Source organism: Cibotium barometz, chromosome 52, assembly GCF_041138505.1.
Source record: "Cibotium barometz isolate CiBa-2024 chromosome 52, ASM4113850v1, whole genome shotgun sequence".
NCBI lineage: Eukaryota > Viridiplantae > Streptophyta > Polypodiopsida > Cyatheales > Cibotiaceae > Cibotium > Cibotium barometz.
Window position 1 is genome coordinate 753,690 of NC_141097.1, and position 18,835 is coordinate 772,524.

General features: G+C 44.8%; 1 protein-coding gene across 6 annotated transcripts in view; it reads left to right on the forward strand.

Annotated features, from left to right (window-relative positions):
- The first annotated feature begins 603 nt into the window (after nt 1–603).
- The window catches only part of LOC147608656 (E3 ubiquitin-protein ligase PRT1-like), a 29,606-nt gene continuing 11,374 nt past the window's right edge, over nt 604–18,835 (forward strand). For 5 of the 6 annotated variants that reach the window (XM_086788370.1, XM_086788374.1, XM_086788372.1 and 2 more), the window contains exons 1-7: nt 606–838; nt 1,009–1,037; nt 1,142–1,321; nt 1,420–1,767; nt 1,883–2,083; nt 2,660–2,733; nt 2,836–3,136. In XM_086788370.1, the coding sequence (XP_086644496.1) occupies nt 723–838; nt 1,009–1,037; nt 1,142–1,321; nt 1,420–1,767; nt 1,883–2,083; nt 2,660–2,733; nt 2,836–3,114 (1,227 nt within the window). In that variant the 5' untranslated portion in view covers nt 606–722 and the 3' untranslated portion in view covers nt 3,115–3,136. Of the gene's footprint in view, nt 839–1,008; nt 1,038–1,141; nt 1,322–1,419; nt 1,768–1,882; nt 2,084–2,659; nt 2,734–2,835; nt 3,137–18,835 lie in introns of all 6 variants that reach the window. The other variant, XM_086788369.1, reaches the window with a different exon arrangement.

Genomic DNA, 18,835 nt, shown 5'->3' on the forward strand with positions numbered 1-18,835 from the left:
TGAGTCTTCCCTAGTCAAATGAAGAACTTACATTCTAGTGTTAGAAAAAACATGTCCCTATCCTATCAACCTTGGCCACTTTTTCCTTAAAAAATCTACACGTCCAATGAAGAATGTAAGTTCTAGTGTTAGAAAAAATATGTGCCTATCTTATCAAAAGAGGAAGAGGTATTTACCTTGGCCACTTTTTCCTTCAAAAATGTACATATCAATCAGTTTCATAGCTAAAATTTTCAAAGCCTTAGCCTATGTTTTCAAGGAATAGCAAAAATTTGAGTAGTTTTTTCAATTTGAGCCTTTTTTAAATAAACACCAAAGGAAGTTTTTTTTTTCTAACATTAACTTCATTCTTTCTAAAGAGCATAAAATTCCCCCATCTCTCTCACAAACACCACCACACCCCCTTTAAGCATAACGATAGTAATAACAAATTATTTAGTAATGTTAAAATGTTAATAAGCGACATCATTGAAGCTTTGGCATTTATTCTACGCGGAGACACTGTCAAGAGGCGTCATGTGCTGTTCACCGTGTAATGTGCTGTTCACCGTTTAACGAGACGACTTAGCTTTAAAGAGATCGATTATTATCGTCATCTTTGCAGTTGCCAGCATCATCTCTCCCCATTTCGTTTTCTAATCTCTCTCTCTCTCTCACTCTGTCTCTCTCTCTCGCGCGCGCGGAGACACGCGCAGAGGTACGTTCTCGATCCGTCGATATTGATGGGGGAGAGTTCACTGGAAGTGCAAGGAACCCAATCTTGCGAGGATTCCTGCACATCGACCTCACAGGAGCTCTCGAGCGAAGCATCGGAGCCTTTCAATTGCAGCATTTGCTTGTAACTCTCTCTCTGTCTGTCTGTCTCTCGCGTTGTCTGTGTGTGTGTGGGTGCGCGCCTCTGTATGTGTGTGTGCGTGGGCGCGCGCCACTGTGTGTGTCTGTTTCTCTGTGCCGGGCTTGAAATCGCCCAATCTTTAAACCAGACCCATTTGCTTTTGTCTTTGACAGGGAGCTGGTGTACAAGCCCATAGTTCAAGGTAAATCACGTGTGTATCGGTCGAAGTAGTAATAAACATGACACCCGCCTCTACTCCGACCGAACCTCATGCCATGGCTATGTGTTTGTTTTTGTGAGTTGCAGCATGCGGCCACATCTTCTGCTTCTGGTGCGTCTTTCAGGCAATGAATGTCCGAAGAGAGTCTCATTGCCCATTGTGCAGGCGGCCGTACATGTACTTCCCCAGAGTGTGCGAGCTGCTTCACTTCATGCTCTCCAAGGCGGTTCCGAAAGAGTACGAGAGGAGGTGCCGTGAGATTCAACGTGGGTTTTTCTTCTTTTTTGCTCCTCTGATCTTTCATCTATCTCCACAATGAGCGCTTTTTTAGCACACCAAGCTGAACTCTTTCCCCACCTTCAAGGTACGGAGGAGGAGAAGCAAGTGTTTTCTCCCCGCTTCCTAGAGTCCCCGAGGCATCTTTGGAGTCCTCGCAATTATGAAGAGGCTGCTGGGCTTAAGGCTCAGATAAAGACTCCATCATCGACACCGGGAAGCCGCACTTGGGCTAATGGCACTATCACATCAGATGTCACCACCTCTGTTTGCAACAACAACATCCAAGAATCTGTGTTGACGCATCAAACGAAAGAACTTGCTAGTGGGCAAAGAGATCTTGGTCTTACGCAAAGCATGTTGACAGTGGATGATTTTTTGTGTTCCTTGTGCCATGGCTTGCTGTACCGTCCTGTTGTCTTAAACTGTGGTGAAGGTGAAATCAACACTTTGAATTTTGTAGGAGACAGTGACTTTTATGACATTGAACTTATTTTATGCCTCTGGCTATCAAAATTTTTACGTATTGATATTTTGTTTTTGCTGGCCAGTCTTTTGTGAATCATGCTTGAAAAAGTCGACTTCCACAGTCCTCCATTGTCCATCTTGCAAAGATCCTCACCCTGGGGGTTCAGCGCTTATATGTTCGGAGTTACATCAGTACCTGGAGTCTGCATTTCCAGCTGAATACATGAAAAGAAAGCAAGATGCCAAGCTTCAGGAATTGGCAGAGAAAAATCAGTCAGTTGATTGTAAGTTATTTTCGTTGCTTTCATGTGCGTTTTTCAAGTTTGTTCAAGAATCTTTTGTGTGTATATCCTTGGGCCTTGGGTCTCCCAGGACTTTGGGCTAGGATATCAAGGTGAAGGGCAAGGTAAGAGGCAAGTAGCGGAAGGTTCATTACAGGCATAACTCACAAGAGTCATTAAGAGTGGTGCTTGTGGCCCTCCAATTGATCTAGGCTGGCCAGCCAGGGAGGTGTTGGGGACATGGAGATGTTGCCTCAATCCCCAGCAAGCTTGTGGCCATGTGGCCAGCCTCTGTGTGTGTGAGTCTTGCTGCTTGAGAGAAATTTGGGGGATCATCTACCCTCTTGTTCCCTTGGAGGCGTTTGCACAACATGATACTGCAGCTGCCCCCTTGAAACTTGTTGAGGATCAATTGTAGTTGGGTATAATTTCAAGATAATGTCTTGGGATTCTAACATTGCATACCATGGTGTTGGTGTTTGTTTGTCGTTTGACTAATGCTAGAAGTGGAGCTAAGGGGTTCTTTGGGTGTAAATAAGGAGCTACACTTGTTTTTAGGTTGAAATGCTTGTTCTGTAGGTAACTCTGGAGACACTGGAGATGGTGGGACAGAAGGGCATCTTCATGTGGGAGTTGGGTGTGATGGATGCGGGGTGAGCCATCCTAGTGCATCCACTTTTTGCTGCATTTTACAATTATAGTGTCTGTTAGGGCTACTTGGGTAAGTCCGTACAAATCATTGAGCTCTATTGCAGATGTTCCCGATAGTAGGTGATCGATACCATTGCCAAGAATGCACTGAGAAGATAGGTTTTGACCTCTGTGGAACTTGCTACAACAAGGGAGGGAGTCTTTCTGGGCGGTTCAATCAAGAGCATAGATCAAGTCATTGCATGGACTTGGTAACGTCTGAATTTCCACATCGCTTAGTTTTGAACATGCGGAACAGTACATTACAGCGCCGCCGTCAGCAGCAGCAACAACAACAGATGATTGGTGATCTGGATGACTACATCAGTAGTTTTGTTGATTGACAATACGATAAGGAACTGTGAGGTAAAATCAATGACACTTCTACAAGGGATTATGCAATTAATTTATAGTAAAGCTACTTTTCAAGTATTGTGAGGTGATTTTCTTTGGAAGTCTTGTATTTTTACTTTGTCGAAACTGTCAAGTCTTTGTTTTCTTCATGCACATGGTTTCTATATTGAAAGGCTATCCTTGTCTGAAGGAACCTCTTGATAAAGCACGTGAAACTGATGAGAATCTGGTGTGGGCTCATTGAGTGAAGGTAGAAAATCGCTTGCCCTTCCAAGACGAAAGGTTTGATGTCACTGCCACCGGCTTTGCTAGTGCATTTGATTGACCTTTGTCCTTCCAGTTGTACCCTTGGGGACACTTGTTGTTGCCAAGAAAGAGTCATGGCTCTCTTTGAGATTTGGCAACGTGTAGCTCTTCTTTGATGGGAACGAAGTTAGGTAGGGTCACTGTACACTGTTTAGGTATTACCTCTTGAGATTTGAGAAACGTCTTACCCATAACTCTCTTGTGCATTTGCACCCGAGAAGTCCCTTGAGTGCTTCTACCCGAGAAGTCATTGAAGCACCCATAAGTTGGGGGTCTTGCTCATATGTGTTAGAATTTTGTGCATTTTTGTGTGTGGGATCTGGCTCTTTTACTGGCACACGTATTTTCTCAGGATTTATGCTAGTCGTGGGCTGTTGGCCAGCTTCATGGTGGAAGTCGGCCAGCTCTTGGCCTTCCTATATAAAGGGCCTCTCTCCCACTCTTTGTAATCACTCAATCCCAGCACATAGGATCTAACACCCATTTTTGTTGGACATGTCATCTCCAGCTCTCTTTTACTCCATTTTATGCCTTTTTATCTAGATATTTATTTGATGTCATTAGGGATTTTTCCCATATTTTCTCACTATATTATAGCTTATTTTTAGGCATTTATCACTTTTGTTACAGCTGTGTGCCTTTTGCTACTGGCCGACATCTTTCCATGAGATGTATATAAGCACGGCCATTGTGCCTTCATAGTTACCCAATACTTTTTAGTTCTTGGCTCAAGTGTTGGATCTCTTTTGGCTGCCTACTCTCTCTTGTGTGATCTCTATTTGCTTCCACTTCATATTCACGTATTCTCACATGGTATCAGAGCTCTTGCGCTTCCACATATCAGCAAGAAGAGTTTTTAGCCTGCGTTTTTTTTCTCCTCTGCTCCCTTGGTGGCCGCGTTTTGGAGACTTACTTCAAGCACAAATTAATGTTTTTTTTTTCACTGATTCGGGGCTGGTTTTTTTTGCCTCTTGGACAGCACTTCCTTGTTGCGTGTTGCGTTTTTTTTTTCCCAGCCCTCCCTCTCCTCCCCTAATTTTGTCCCTGTCGCGGACTAGTGGTAGCACTGTGCACTTGCTCCATTAGCCTCTCCCTCCCTTACTTCATTGCACATTGGGTCAGCTCCTGTCTTCACTCGTGTGCCTTGATCTCCGTTAGGAGTACAATTCTACATCTTTCTTTTACCTTCCCTAGTGTCTAGGGAGGAGTGGGCAACCCCCGGATATCTACTTGTAGCCTTTCTGCTGTAAGCCATGGCTTCTACAATGATTGTCATCTCTTCATCCATTTCTCAACTTCCCAAGGAATCCATCTTAGATGGAACCAATTATCTTCGGTATCATCGGCTATGGGGTATTGTTTCTGGCATTGATGCCTCTCCTGATGCTACTTCTCCTCAGGTTGCAATTGATGCTTGGGCTGACAAAGATGCAAGGGGTCATGCCTTAATCTTCTTCAACATAAAACCGTCAATTGCTGATTAATTTGATGACAATGATGAGGAAACCACACAAGAATTGTGGGATATCATCCAGTGGAGGTATCGCCTGAGATCTTTGCTCAAAAGGTAGCCTTGGAGAATCAGCTCTCCAACTTGAAGATTGCTGATAGTGCTAACATCATGGATTTTGTTATGGAGTTCATAACTGTTCAGAAGCAGTTGATCTCTTTGGAGAGCAAAGCTATCGACGCGGACTTTGTCAATCGGCTCTTTGCCAAATTGCTGGAGACTTTCTCTGGTTTTTGTGATTCTATATCACTTCTTCCTTCTACACTTCATCTGCATATCGTTGTTGGCATGCTCTAAGATAGGGCCATGAGAAAGAAGACCAGTGAGGATACTTTCAAGACCTTCTTTAGGCTAAGGGCAAAAGCAAATGGAAGTCCAAGGTTTCGATGAGCAACAAAGGTGACCACAAATTTACCAACAATCCGTCTCACCAAGAGCTTACTTGTCATTATCGTGGTCTCAAAGGTCACATTCAACTTGATTGTCACAAGAAGAAGAGAGAAGGTGGTTCTGCTAAGAAACCCCCCAATCCAACTTCTTCATCCACCAACCAAAGTCAAAAATCCTCTTTCACCAAGGAGACTGTCTTCATTGGTATTGAGGAGCTTCCCTCTGACTCTCTTGTTCCTTACACGTCACGTCTCACGGATTGGGTGGTTGATAGTGGGTGTACTACTCACATGACTCTTGACAGGACCACTCTTCATGACATTTGTCCTAGCTCTTCGACAATGTCCATTGGTGATGGTTCCAACGTGGAGGCCTCTTCGGTTGGTAATGTACGACTTAACTCTTCCTTGGACCAATCTTCTACCATTTGAGATGTGCTTCATGTTCCCAAGCTCTCCAACAATCTGCTCTCAGTTTTTCGGATTGCGGAGAAAGGATAGGGTGCCTACTTCGACAGTTTCTTCCTTGAGATTATCGACACTAGCACCTTGTTGATTGTTGCCACAAGTATCGAGGAAGGTGGTCTTTATTGGTTGAAGGACTTAAGTGGCTCTTTGAATGAGTCCCAATCTCATCTGTTGCAACTTCTTCATAGCTTTCATGCCTTCGTAGCTCATGTGGATACAAATTTGTGGCATGCTCGCTATGGGCATTTGAATTATACTTCTCTGCAGCTGTTGTCTTCTTAGCTGTAGATGGTCGAGGGTCTGAAACCCCAACTTGTCTTCATGGCAAGCAACATTGAGATGCCTCTCCTCACGAGGCTACTCATTGGGCTTCTCATATTTTGGAGCTCATTCATATAGACCTATGCGGCTGTGTGTGGACTACTACCTAAGGAGGAGCCAGGTACTTTATGCTTATTATTGATGATTACTCACACAAAGTTTGGGTTTATCTCTTTCTTCCACTTCCAAGAGTGGGTGACTTTGGTTGAGATTGTGACCACATAGAAGGTTCGACAAGTCCGCTCTAACAATGGAGGAGAATTCATCTCCAAAGCCTTCCATAATTTTTGCTCATAGAATGGTATAAGCCGTCAATTTTCCACACCTCACACTTCTCAGCAGAATGGTGTGGTTGAACACAAGAACAGTGCTGTTCAAGAGATGGTCTGTACCATGCTTTCTTCTACAGATCTTCCTCTCTCTTTCTAGGGAGAAGTTGTGAGCATTGTTGTTTACATCATCAACCGTTCTCCTACAAAGGCGGTTTCTCATATTACTCCAGAGGAGGTGTCATGTGCAAGAGTTGCCATGGACATTCTCAGAAGCTAATCCAGAAGGGGCAGCCAGAAAAAGATCACTCAGAACCAGAATTTAGGAGCATCGGGTGCAGAAGAGGCTAGTGTGGACTTGGAGCAAGGCATGGAGGACATGAAGAGGATGCTGTCGGCTGCATGAAAGATGACGTCGGCTGTACCATAAGACAAGGCGACTGAAAAGCGCATCATTACATGGATTATGATTTGTCGGCGCTGCATTCATGATGAGATAAGCCAGTCGGCTGGCCGACCAGCAGTTGGCCAGCACTCCAATGCTCCAAAGGGCCTATAAAAGGCACCAAGCGCTCATTGTTATGACCATTCACTCCCACCTTGGGTGTGGGTCTAGACTAGGAGATTTTGGTGTTTACCACCTTTTATGTAAGGCAGCCTATGGCTGTAGATTAGGGTACCTTTTTGTACCATATGAATATACTGAATTTTCAGCAGTCCGTCAGGTTGTTCCAAGCCTATAAAAGGCAATACTGCTCATCGCTTTTGGTCATTCAGTCCAGCCAGGGCTGGATCACTAGACTAGGTTTTATACCTTTTCAAGGAGGCAGCCTATGGTTGCAAGAACAATTGTACCTTTTTGTACATTATGAATATATTGAATACTTAGCTATCTCCCTCTCTTTTTTCTCTAGCATCTACTTGCGGTTTGCATCAGCATGTTCCCAGACGGTGTTTAGGGCTGAAAGAAGACTCCTTGGGCTTCCGCATGTAAGACTGGTGTCAGAGCTTTAGGCTGGTTTTGAGATAGTGGTGTTGCCCATGTCCCACCCACCCTTACTGCATCGCGCATGGATGAAACCATCGCTTGTGTCTTGATTTTGTGGTGGTGTGGGGACCTAGCAACATTGTTTCAGCATTAGGCTCAACAAGGCTAAACACTGATTCAGTCCTAGATGAAGGTGCACAGGTCCAAGGTACAGGAAAGTGCACAGGTATGAGGCCCAAGGCAAAGAACGCAAGACATGGAAGAATTCCCAGGAGGTTGGTTGGTGGTGTTCCACAAAGCCCAAGGGGATGGCAGTCTTGTGAGTCGGGTGCCACTTGGGGCACACCAGGAAAGGCTTTCAGGCAACGGTTCTAGGGGAGGTTAATCCTCCAAGGGGTGGAGTGAGAATGGCAGACTCAATACTGAGGAAAGACAACTAGAGATAGTGTTCAGGTACATGGCAAGAATGGAAAGGGGATTGGATGGAACAGATGCATAGATCTTCATCAGAGGTAGAGTGGATTTGGAGACCGGGCCGTGTGTTCAGTGAAAAGGTTGCCAGAGAGGGAAGGATGACAGGGGGACTTCGGGAATAGAGAATGGGATGATGTCAGTCATCCAAGAACAGAGATTGCAATCCTGTCATCAAGTTTAGTAGAGAGGGGGATGTCATGTGCAAGACATGCATTGGCTAATCCCAGCCTAATCCTGAAGTATGTTTGAGTAGGGTGTTGCTGATTTGGCAGGGAATATCTGATGGACGACTTGGGGTTGCTGTCGGCCAGCATATGAGAGAGTAGAAGGACCTGTCGGCTGCAGCACAAACGGTGGATTTTTGTCCAAGACTTGGCCGACAGTCCATCAGGTTGGTCCAAGCCTATAAAGGCAATATTGCTCATCGCTTTTGGTCATTCAGTCCAGCCAGGGCTGGATCACTAGACTAGGTGTTATACCTTTTCAAGGATGCAGCCTATGGCTGCAAGAACAGTTGTACCTTTTTGTACTGTGGACACCCCCTTCACTGATGTATACCATTTTATACCCCCAGTATGGTACAGGATGGAGCTAGCTAGGTTGCATATCATGATTGTATACTCCATGCATATAGCTTTGCATTCTCCTAGTAGTAGAGCTCCATCCCCTGCACACCCAGATTCAGCTTTTTTATTCAGTACTTTTTCATTTTGTTGGGATGACAGAGGATACCCCATACAGGTGCTCCGATTTGTCTCATAGGCCGAGTCCGGTCTTTTGGAAGACGTTAATAAAATCTTTCTTTCTTTCTTTCTTTCTCTCTCTCTCTCTCTCTAGATCTACTTGCGTTTTGCATCTGCATGTTCCCAGATGGTGTTTAGGGCTGAAAGAAGACTCCTAGAGCTTCCGCATGTTAACAGTTTCAAGCTCATTGTTTGAGGTTTTGGGATGTGATGTGTTCAAAGTCCACTGTTGGGGTCAATGGAGTTCACTGCACACTAGTGTGGGAATTTGGAGCCAAGCAGATTTCTTTGTTGTTCAGGGTGGCATTGTGTTTTGAAGAGACAAGTTGGGAGGTGCATTTTCCGTGGTGTATTCAGTATTTTGCCAGTACTGGGGTGTCCATCGTCACATCTTCTTCATTAATTTTCTTCTTCTGTGCACAGCTCTCTTTGGGGTTTGGTACCATGGGTGGCGCTTCTCTGATAGGAACGTGGATAGGTAAGGCCATCGCACATGAGCAAGGTGTTGCCTCTTGTTGCTTGGCGTCCACGGGCTCCTCTGACTTCTCTGTAGGTGGTGTCGGCGGTAGAGCCCTCTGTTGGTGTCAAAGTTTCACTTAACACACTTGGAGAGCAATGAAGTTAATTTAGGTCATCTTAGCCTAGGTATGTGTAGAAGTATGTAGGAGCATTAGTTAGCAAAGGGATTCAGGCTCTAGACTACCCCTTGGGGGCCAGCCTGTGAACCTTGCTTTGTGAACCACCATGGGCCACACAAAAGGGCTTTCAAGGGGGCTGAATAGCCAGCTGGCAGCCCTACAGCAGCAACAATAATAGTCGGCTAGTAGAACAGCAGTCAGCCAGCAGTATGGAACTTGCGCTTCACACGTGTGAGCAAAGAAAAGCGATAATCTGAATTTACAGCATTTAATGCTCAATATTCAGCAGTTGTGGCATTATTTGCTGGCCGACACCAGCTTGTTTGGACCGATCAGCAACAGAAGTGCATATATAAACAGCCCATCAGTCCTTGATAAAGTCATCTCGTAGTTTTCAGCAGTTCTCTTACAGATGTATGTGTGCCTAAAGACTCGTCTTTTGCATACATCGTTCTCAGCCAATGTTATGTACCTAACAGTAAACCTCAGGGTTTGGGACTAATCCAATAGGGTTAGGGCAGCCTTGGGAGGATTAGGGAAAGTAGGCTTGGATATGTGGCTAGGGCTCATCATTAATTAATCCAAGATTATTGGCTATTTATAACTGGATTGTTATTTATAGCAGCAACAAGCAGTATATAATGAGTCTTGGGTTATTATTGATCATCGTGGTTTGGACTTGGACCAAGAGGTTTACTCTTGCCATGGACATGGCGGATCACAGGTAGTCTTGTCGAGGGCCTGTGTGGGCAAGCACGGACTCCGAAGTTGACTAGCATGGACGTGTGGGTGTGGAATCTTAGTCCTTGGCTTGGGGGAGGTTTGCAGACAAGTAGGTGCTTTTTCAGGTTTTGTTGGCAAGGTAAGGTGAATGTGGATTCTGAGAGAAGGGGGAACAATGGGGAGCTTTGCATGCATGCGTGCGGGCGGGATTGTCCCGGAAAACTTCTGGTTCATGACTGTTACCCTAGGCTTTTCTGAACTCTTGGAAGCGCTGCAGATTGTGTATGTCATGGAGTATGTGGTGTTGCAGGGACTGTCGACTTGCAGCTAGACATGTAGGAAAAAAGAAAAGAGCATCACAAGCAGGTTCTGCGAGCAGCAGGCGGCTGGCTGAATGCTGGATGTGCTCTGAATTAGGGTGCCTACAGCAGACAGCAAGGCTGCAGTCACAGCCATCAGAAAGTGGATGCGCAGCCAGCAGCCAGGATGGTGGTGGCAGCTGGCATAGCCAGCAGTCGGACAGTAGATGGCAGCGCTTAGAGGGAGGAAAAGCTGAAATGGGTGAGCTTTTTTTTTGGGCATAAAAAGCATGCTTTATGCCACTTATAGGGTTATTGGGGTTTTTAAACCAAAAGCTATGCCATATTTATCATAAAAAAGCATGGGGGCTGTTTTTTATTGAAAAAAGCAAGGGGTGGGGCAATTTTTAGCGCACACTTTAAAATAGGCCTTTTTTTGTGGGGAACAAAGCATTGGGGTGTTTTTTCGATCCATACAAGGGAAGGCCTTAGGCCCTAGACTCATCTCATTACGAAATCGACAGGAGGCAGCCCCGACAGGATGCAGCCCATTTGCGAGGATTTGTAGCCGGATCTCCATCTCTCGTGTGTGGAGTATAGGTGGGTCGCCTTGTTTTGCATGCTTTTCTCCAATTTCTCGTGCGAAACTTGTGTGTTTTCTTCACATAGGTATCTTGCAGTGTCACGTGCATTCCGCACTTGGATGCCACGTGGACATATCTATACAACAGGTGAAGGACCTAGAGTGGAAACTGGTCCCTTGTGAGTCCCAATTCGGGACGAGTCAGCCAGGGTTCCACTCTAAGCATCCAAGGTTAGGTGTACAAGTCCTATACATGGTCTTAGTCAAGTGTGCAAGTCTCGCACATGAAGTAGTGCCAGTCCGTACTCTGAGTCACCCTTTGGAATGATGTAGAGTTGAACTGGGCTTTGCTTGGGACACGAGTTGTAGCTTTAGGTATGATACCAATGTAACTCGCTCGGGAAGCGCGTAGTGGGTGTGCATCGCTTTGACCATGAGGACAATTAAACATTTCAGCTTTTAATCACAGCCATTAAACAATCCACAAAGCTGAAAATAAAAGTTGCACAACTGACACCACAGAGAGGCCGGAATGGGCCGATCCCCCCCCTTGGAGTATTTCATTTTCCAAGGAGAAATATAACATGTACAAGCTTTGAGGGCCTTACTCTCCCCATGGAGATGCTGGATTATCCATATACAATCATAAACCTGTCCTTCATCCAATATGGCTATTCAACATGTCCTATAGGCACACAAACACGTATAGCAGCCCACATGGCTCTCCCATACACGCATAAACTTGTGTGACAGCCCATATGGTTCTTCCACGAGCACATAAACCTGTAAACCAACCCATGTGGCTCATCCATGAACTCATAAACTTGTAAACCGCTCATTCATGAGCTCATAAACTTGTATAACAGCTTGTATGTTGCATCCATGAGTGCCAAAACTTGTAAACCAGCCCATGTGGCTCATCCATGAGTGCATAAACTACTATAACAGCCTGTATATCACATAAAACCAGAAATTTCAGCAAGCTTTAGGACCGTTTTGCTGAAAAACAGCCATCCGGGGGGTGCAAGATGGTGTAGAATAGTGAAAATCATCTTCCTCAGGCTGGATAGGGCTATGGTGGGCTTAGAAATGAATAGAAATGCTGAAAAATCAGAGTTTTCAACCTCCAAAAACCTGCTTGAAGCTCAAACTTGCCCAATAGAGAACTCTCTCATGTTCAAATAAGCAAGAAAATGCTACAATGCCATGTGTAGAGCTGAATTGACAAGTGTGAGGACACTTGTCTCACTTTTATTCTCTTATCTATCACATGTTCCAAATCCAAAGGCCAAAAATTCCACAATCTTCAGCTGTAAAAATATCCTAGATGATAGCTAATTTCACATCAGCGCTTTGGTAATACTCGATCTCTGTCGAATTCCGGAGGTAATGACGCGAACGGAAATTCCATCGGAGATTTTACCAAAAATAACAGCTTTTTCTAAAATTTAGATGATCTCTTTGTGTTTCACCACATGAGAAATACATGTAAGCACCATGTAGAAATCTATTTCATTGCTCGATCTCTCCCAAATCTCAAGAGTTCGCCATACATACGTTCCACTTGACACTTGAGCTCCAAAGCCCATTTTTGTGTCCAAGAAACCATCTTGAGTGATAGAATGTGCAGCGGAAGAAGGAAAAGTGGAAACACAGGAGAGTGAGAGAGAGATGGAGAGGAAACACAGGTGAGAACTTGCTCTCAATATCATCATCCAAAGGAATACATGTCCCGAGCAAGAGGGGAGAAAACCTTGTATGTGAGGGACTGCAGCAAACAATGCTAAGCAAGTAGTGAAGAATGAGGGAGGCAAGCCAGCTATATATATGCCCATATGAACGCAACTGACTAGCATCCACACGATTGGGTAAATGTCCACGACTAGGATAAATATCCAAGGCACCATAAAATGGGGAATAATATGGGAAAACATATGTGAGGGGTGACCAGTCCCTGTAGCTAACATGGTCAGCCCTAGAGGCTAAAATAGGGCACCAAACAGGAAGCCAGGAAGGGTATGATGTCTAACACCCTCTCTCTGCACCGGATGTTGAAGAAGCCAGAGACGTCGTCCTCGATTAAAATGAAAGATTGCAGAAACAGGTACCAAGAAAGCTCCACAAGCAATCTCCTCAGCAACTCAGCTACAAAAGCAATAGAACAAGTTGCGAGGTACATCGCTCCTCTGGAAGAAAACAACCATGTAGGTTGCGACGTGCTGCTCCAAATAAGAACAAGTCTAAGAACACTCCTCGAAGTCGAGTGTCGTGTATCCAGCTTGGAGAAGGTATGAAAAACCTCATAACTAACCAAGATCAGATCCTGTATATATTCAATCCTGGGAGAAGCAAAGTGCTCCTCACTGAAACCCTAAAAAGAAATGGAGTCAATCTGCTCTAACTCTGTACCAAGAGTAGCCAAATGCTGTACAAAAGCATCCTCTGAAAAGGTTGGCATCGCAAGATGTAAAAACTCCAAAAAAAAAAGGAGTCCATCAGCTCAATCTCCGTATCATGAGTTCCCCAATGCTATACATAAGTACACGCCACTGAGGTGGGCATCGCAAGAGGAAAGGACTCCACATCACCCTCTGAAAAAAGATGTTGTCGGACTAGTATAAGCCCAACTTGATTCTGATCCAAATCCAAGAAACTCTGGAAGTATCATTGTGCCTGTGACCATTTGGCCACCCAATCGGTCTTGCTCTCTTATCATGTATGTACATTGGACTGGTGTCCATGGCAGTTGTATATGCCGGGGATTGATGCCACTCATGTGATATTGTGGACTTGGCTTTCTGTTGGGATTTGTGCCTCCGTGTACATGCCCGGAAATGCTTGGTGGATTGGTGTTCCATTGGGTCTGGTACCTCGTGTACTTGCCTGGAGCACGTCTATTTTGGTAGGCTCATGAACGGGGATTGTCCATACCAATGCTGCATTGCATAGCATCTTTATGTGCTTGCTTGCAATTGAAATTGCATGCTGTTTTCATGCTTGCTTGACCAATGTGTAGTTCCGGGTAAGGAGACGCCCGCCCATAAACCGTGCGTGTGAAACCGTCTGCTGACATGGTTATGTAGTATGTGACAGGTGGTAAGTATTGGTCATAAACCTAGCCTTAGGAGTTAGCACTAATTTATAAGTGAGTGTGTCACCATTTGGCCACCCGAATGGTTCACTCTTGCTTTCACACTATGTACATATTGGATTGGTGTCCATGGCTTATGGAATGTGCCTATGCATGTGATTGACACGTGTCATGCTGTATAGTTAGATATGATATTCCGCTGGGACTTGATGTTATCATGTTCGGAATACCTGAAGGACTTGGCTTTCCGCTGGGACTTGTGCCTTTGTGTACATGCCCGGAAACGCCGGGAGGACTTGGCTTTCCGTTGGGACTTGTGCCTTTGTGTGTACATGCCCGGAAACGCTTGGAGGATTGGCTTTCCACTGGGTCTGGTATCGCATATACCTGCCTGGAAACGCTTGATCTTATATGGTTTCATGAACGGAAATTGCTCATGCCAATGCTGCATTGCATAGCATCTTTATGTGCTTGCCTGCAAATGAAATTGCATGCTGTTTTCATGCCTGCATGACCTATGTGTAGTTCCGGGCTAGGGGACGCCCGCCCGTGAACCGTGCGTGTGAAACTGTCTGCTGACATGGTTGTGTGGCATGTGAACAGGTGGTAAGTATTACCCAATCTAGGCTCAAATAGCCCTTAGGACTTGGCCAATATTTATAAGTGAGTGCGTTCCCACTTCATTAAAGTTTGGGCACCCAAAAGTCACTTATAAATTATGACCGCTTTCAAGTTCACACTGTTGGGGTAAAGGCATTATGCCCACCCTTGTAGTGTGTACAAGCCCATAAGTTATAGTACATAGTACACTTAGTACTTTTAATGTACTAAGTGCACTATGTGTACTTGTGCAAATATACATGTGTGATAGGGGAGTCACACACTCAATGCTTGAGTTGACTTATCCCCACAACTCTCTCTCTCTCTCTCCCTTCTTCTTCTCTTTGTGTATGTCTCCCACATGAAACCCTAATTAATCTCCCTTCAACTGGTATCAGAGCAATGGCAAACAGAACTGCAGAGACCTGTTGAGCTCTCGCCTCTCGCTTCTTCACTCTTCGCCTTCTTCTCCACCTGCTCCTTCTTGCTATCTGGCTTCTTCGTGGAGCTTTGCCATTAGCCAACTCGCTCATGAATCCCTGGCTCGTAGGGGTTTCTTCTTCTCAAACACTGTAATCGATTCAGTGCGCAAGGAAGCGTATCAGCATCTGTAATCGATTCAGTGCGCAAGGAAGCATAACAGCTCGACTCTCCAGCAACTGCTTTGCTGCACGACTCTCTACGCTGGTGATGATGACGCTGGTGTCAGCACGTCGACTGTAGAAGAGTCGTAGGCAGGTGGGCGGAAAGAGCAGAAAGTCGACGGCGGCCTTAACGCAAAGACACGCAGGCGAAGGCAGCGGCAATCGGCGTGGAATGTTGCGAGACGGCCACGGCGGAGATTAAGCGACGACATCGATCTCTCCATCGCACACGTGGGAGATCGTAGGTCTTTTTTTTCAACAGTTCCCCACGGCGATTCGAGAAAGTCAAAGTACGCCTGCACCTGCCCGACTACAAAGGTTTGCTGCAAGAGCCATAGGAAGCAGCACAAATATAGCTTTAGCACGAGTCTCCACAGCAACATCAATTTGACACCCCCCTTTTTCTTGCAACAGAAATAAAAAATTCAGAGGTATTTGCTTCAATTTTTTTTTGGGATTTGCAATTGAGCAAGTACAATCATCAATTGAGCAGATACAGGTTCAAATTGCTCAATTTTTGAGCAAAATTGGGAAAATTGGGTGACATTGGTCACATTCAGGATCAATTTGCAAGAAATTGGATGTGAAAATTTGGGGCTTTTGATGTAATTGTGCCATTGGGCATTCATACATGCTGTATGATGTGAGCAATCTCACATTCAAGCCTAAATTGCAGGAAATTGCAGTGCAAATCAAGGGGCTTTTGTGCCGATTGGATTGATTTGCATGCAGGCACTCGCATTTGATGCTTTGGGCAATGTGTTGATGCCTGTCAAGCACTCAATGTGCCTGTAAATCAAGGGGCTTTCATGTATTGGATGTATATGTGGCCAGGAGGAAGCATCGTGAAGACTCTGGATGCCTTCATGTGCGTTAATGTACCATGTATGATCAGAAATTGATCTTAAATCAAGAGGCTTTTCAAGATTTTATGCTTGTTGAGCTTGGCAAAGCAGCAGGCAAGACTTTTATGCCTTGAATCCTCGGAAATTAGCTTGCAGTCAAGGGGCTTTTGCCCAATTTCTGTTCGGGACTGTTGTATGCAGTGGTCGGGACTGTAAAAGTCTGATTTTCACTCATTTGGACAGCTAGGAGAGCATTTATTGCTGTTGTACTTGCTGGTACAGATTTGGTACAACTTTGTGCAAGTTTTGGGATGGCTGCACATTGATTTGAGTGAAGTAAAGGCTCAATTTCAGCTGCTGTACTTGCCGGTACAGATTTGGTACATCATTGGTGAGCACTTGGTACTGTTGTACAATACTTTTTGGAAGGGCAACAGAGCACATTTAAGGTGCTGTCCTAAATCTGCAGCAACCAGATTTTGGTGATTTCATCACATACAGTGGGAGTAGAGTTGCATTCGTGCTTCCGCAGTGGGAGATAAACTTTGAGACAACAACTGTGAGCACTTTGTGTGCTTTGGTGCAGTGTTTGCACATCTTGCAGGGAGTCAGGCATTGACTGTGATAGGTTGCATATTGCTATGGCAACCACAGGTGAGAGCTCTTCATTGCTTCACATCAAGAAGCTTGAAGGCTCACATAATTATGATATTTGGCAAACCCAGTGCTATAATGTGTTGCTCCAGAAGAAGCAGCACAAGCCTATCAAAGAAAGGGGTGTAATGCCCGCTTCTCTGACTGCTGAAGAGTGGGAAGATATGGATGAGCTGGCAAGATCTACTATCATGTTGTCTGTGTCAGACTCTTTACTTTTCAGCATTCGTGAAGAGAAGACAGCTTGGGGAATGTGGCAAAGATTGCAGGACTTGTATGCCCAGCAAAGTGCCTCAAGCAAAGTGTATTGGTTGAAGAAACTCATAGGTCTTCAAATGAAGGAAGGGGTGTCTATGACAGCCCATCTAAATGAGTTTAATGGTATTGTCAGCCAGGTAATCAATCAAAATTGGCAATGAATGATGAGTTCAAAGCCACCTTTCTCTTATGCACTTTTCTAGAGAGTTGGGACACATTCAGAATAGCCACTAGCAATTCGAATGCTATGCTGTCATATGCAGATGTTGAGGGTGCTCTTCTTCAAGAAGAGATGAACAGGAAGAACAATTCTGTTGAAAAGTCCAATGCAATGAATGCACGTGGGAGATCCCAGCAAAGGGGTAAAAGCCAAGAACGGGGAAGGAGCAAATCTCGCTCCAAAAAGGACTTGGAATGCCATTATTGTGGCAAGAAGGGACACATCAAAAAGCAATGCTACAAATGGAAGAATGATCAAAAGGAAAAAGGCAAAGGAAAAGACAAAGACAAAGACAAAGATGAAGCCAAAGATGTTAAGCCAAAGAGCAAAAGTGGAGTCAAAATTGAAGAAGTCAATGTGTCACATGGAGGTGACAGTGAGAATGAAGTCGTATTCACGTCTTCACTTGATGCCCATTCACTTCTTACAGGAAATGGTCATGGTATGCACTCATGGATCATTGATTCAGGTGCCTCCTTTCATGTCACAGGTTGTAGAGACTTGTTTGTTGGGTATACTGTTGGCAATGAAGGAGTAGTTTATTTGGGTGACAACCATGCATGCAAGATTCTTGGCAGAGGTGATATGAGGCTTGTGTTTTCAGATGGCTCACAGCTTATGCTCCATGATGTTAGGCATGGGCCTGAGATCAAGAAGAACCTGCTTTCTACTGGACAGCTTGATGATGCTGATTATGTTACTACATTTGGTCGTGGAAAGTGGAAGATTAGTAAGGGCTCATTGGTTGTTGCCAGAGGCTCTAAGGTGGACACTCTTTACTTCATGCATGCTGGTGTTTGTCACCATGCTAATGTAAATGCAACTGAGCTGCCGGAAATCTCTATGTGGCATAGCCGGTTGGGACACATGAGTGTCAAGGGAATGGAGCAATTGTCTCGTTTTGGTTACTTGCCTTCTCTAAAGTTTTCAAGTTTTCAGTTTTGTGATCATTGTATATATGGCAGGCAACTCAAGTGCCCCCACAAGAAAGCTCTTGGACAGAAAGATGCTCAATTAGAGCTTGTGCATATAGATGTATGTGAGATGCCTCAACTTTCTTTGGGAGGGGCAAAATATTGTGTGTCCTTTATTGATGATGCCACACGCAAGGTGTGGGTTTATCCTCTTCGTTTGAAGAGTGATACATTCTCAGTGTTTGAGAAGTTTGTTGCTCATGTTGAGAATCAAACAGGCAAAACACTGAAGGCTTTGCGTTCCGACAATGGTGGAGAGTATATGTCCAAACAGTTTCAGGACTTTTGTGATGCTAAAGGCATCAAGAGGGAGCTCTCTACTCCTTATGATCCTCCACAAAACGGGACAGCAGAGAGGATGAACAGGACCATTCAGGAAAAGGTCCGTTCTATGTTGTCACATGATGCGTTACCTCATGGTTTTTGGGCTGAAGCTGTTATGACAGCCGTTCATATTATAAACAGGTCACCTAACACGAGGCTTGGTGGGAAACTGCCAGAGAAAGTATGGACAGGGAAGCCTCCGTCATACAAGCACTTGAGAGTATTTGGTTGCGTTGCGTACGTGCACATACGCAAGGAAATGCGCACCAAACTTGATCCTAAGTCTCACAAATGCATATTCCTAGGATATGGTGACAGAGGTGAAATGGGGTATTTGGGATCCAGTGAATAGAAAGATTATACCCAGCAATGATGTCATTTTTGATGAAA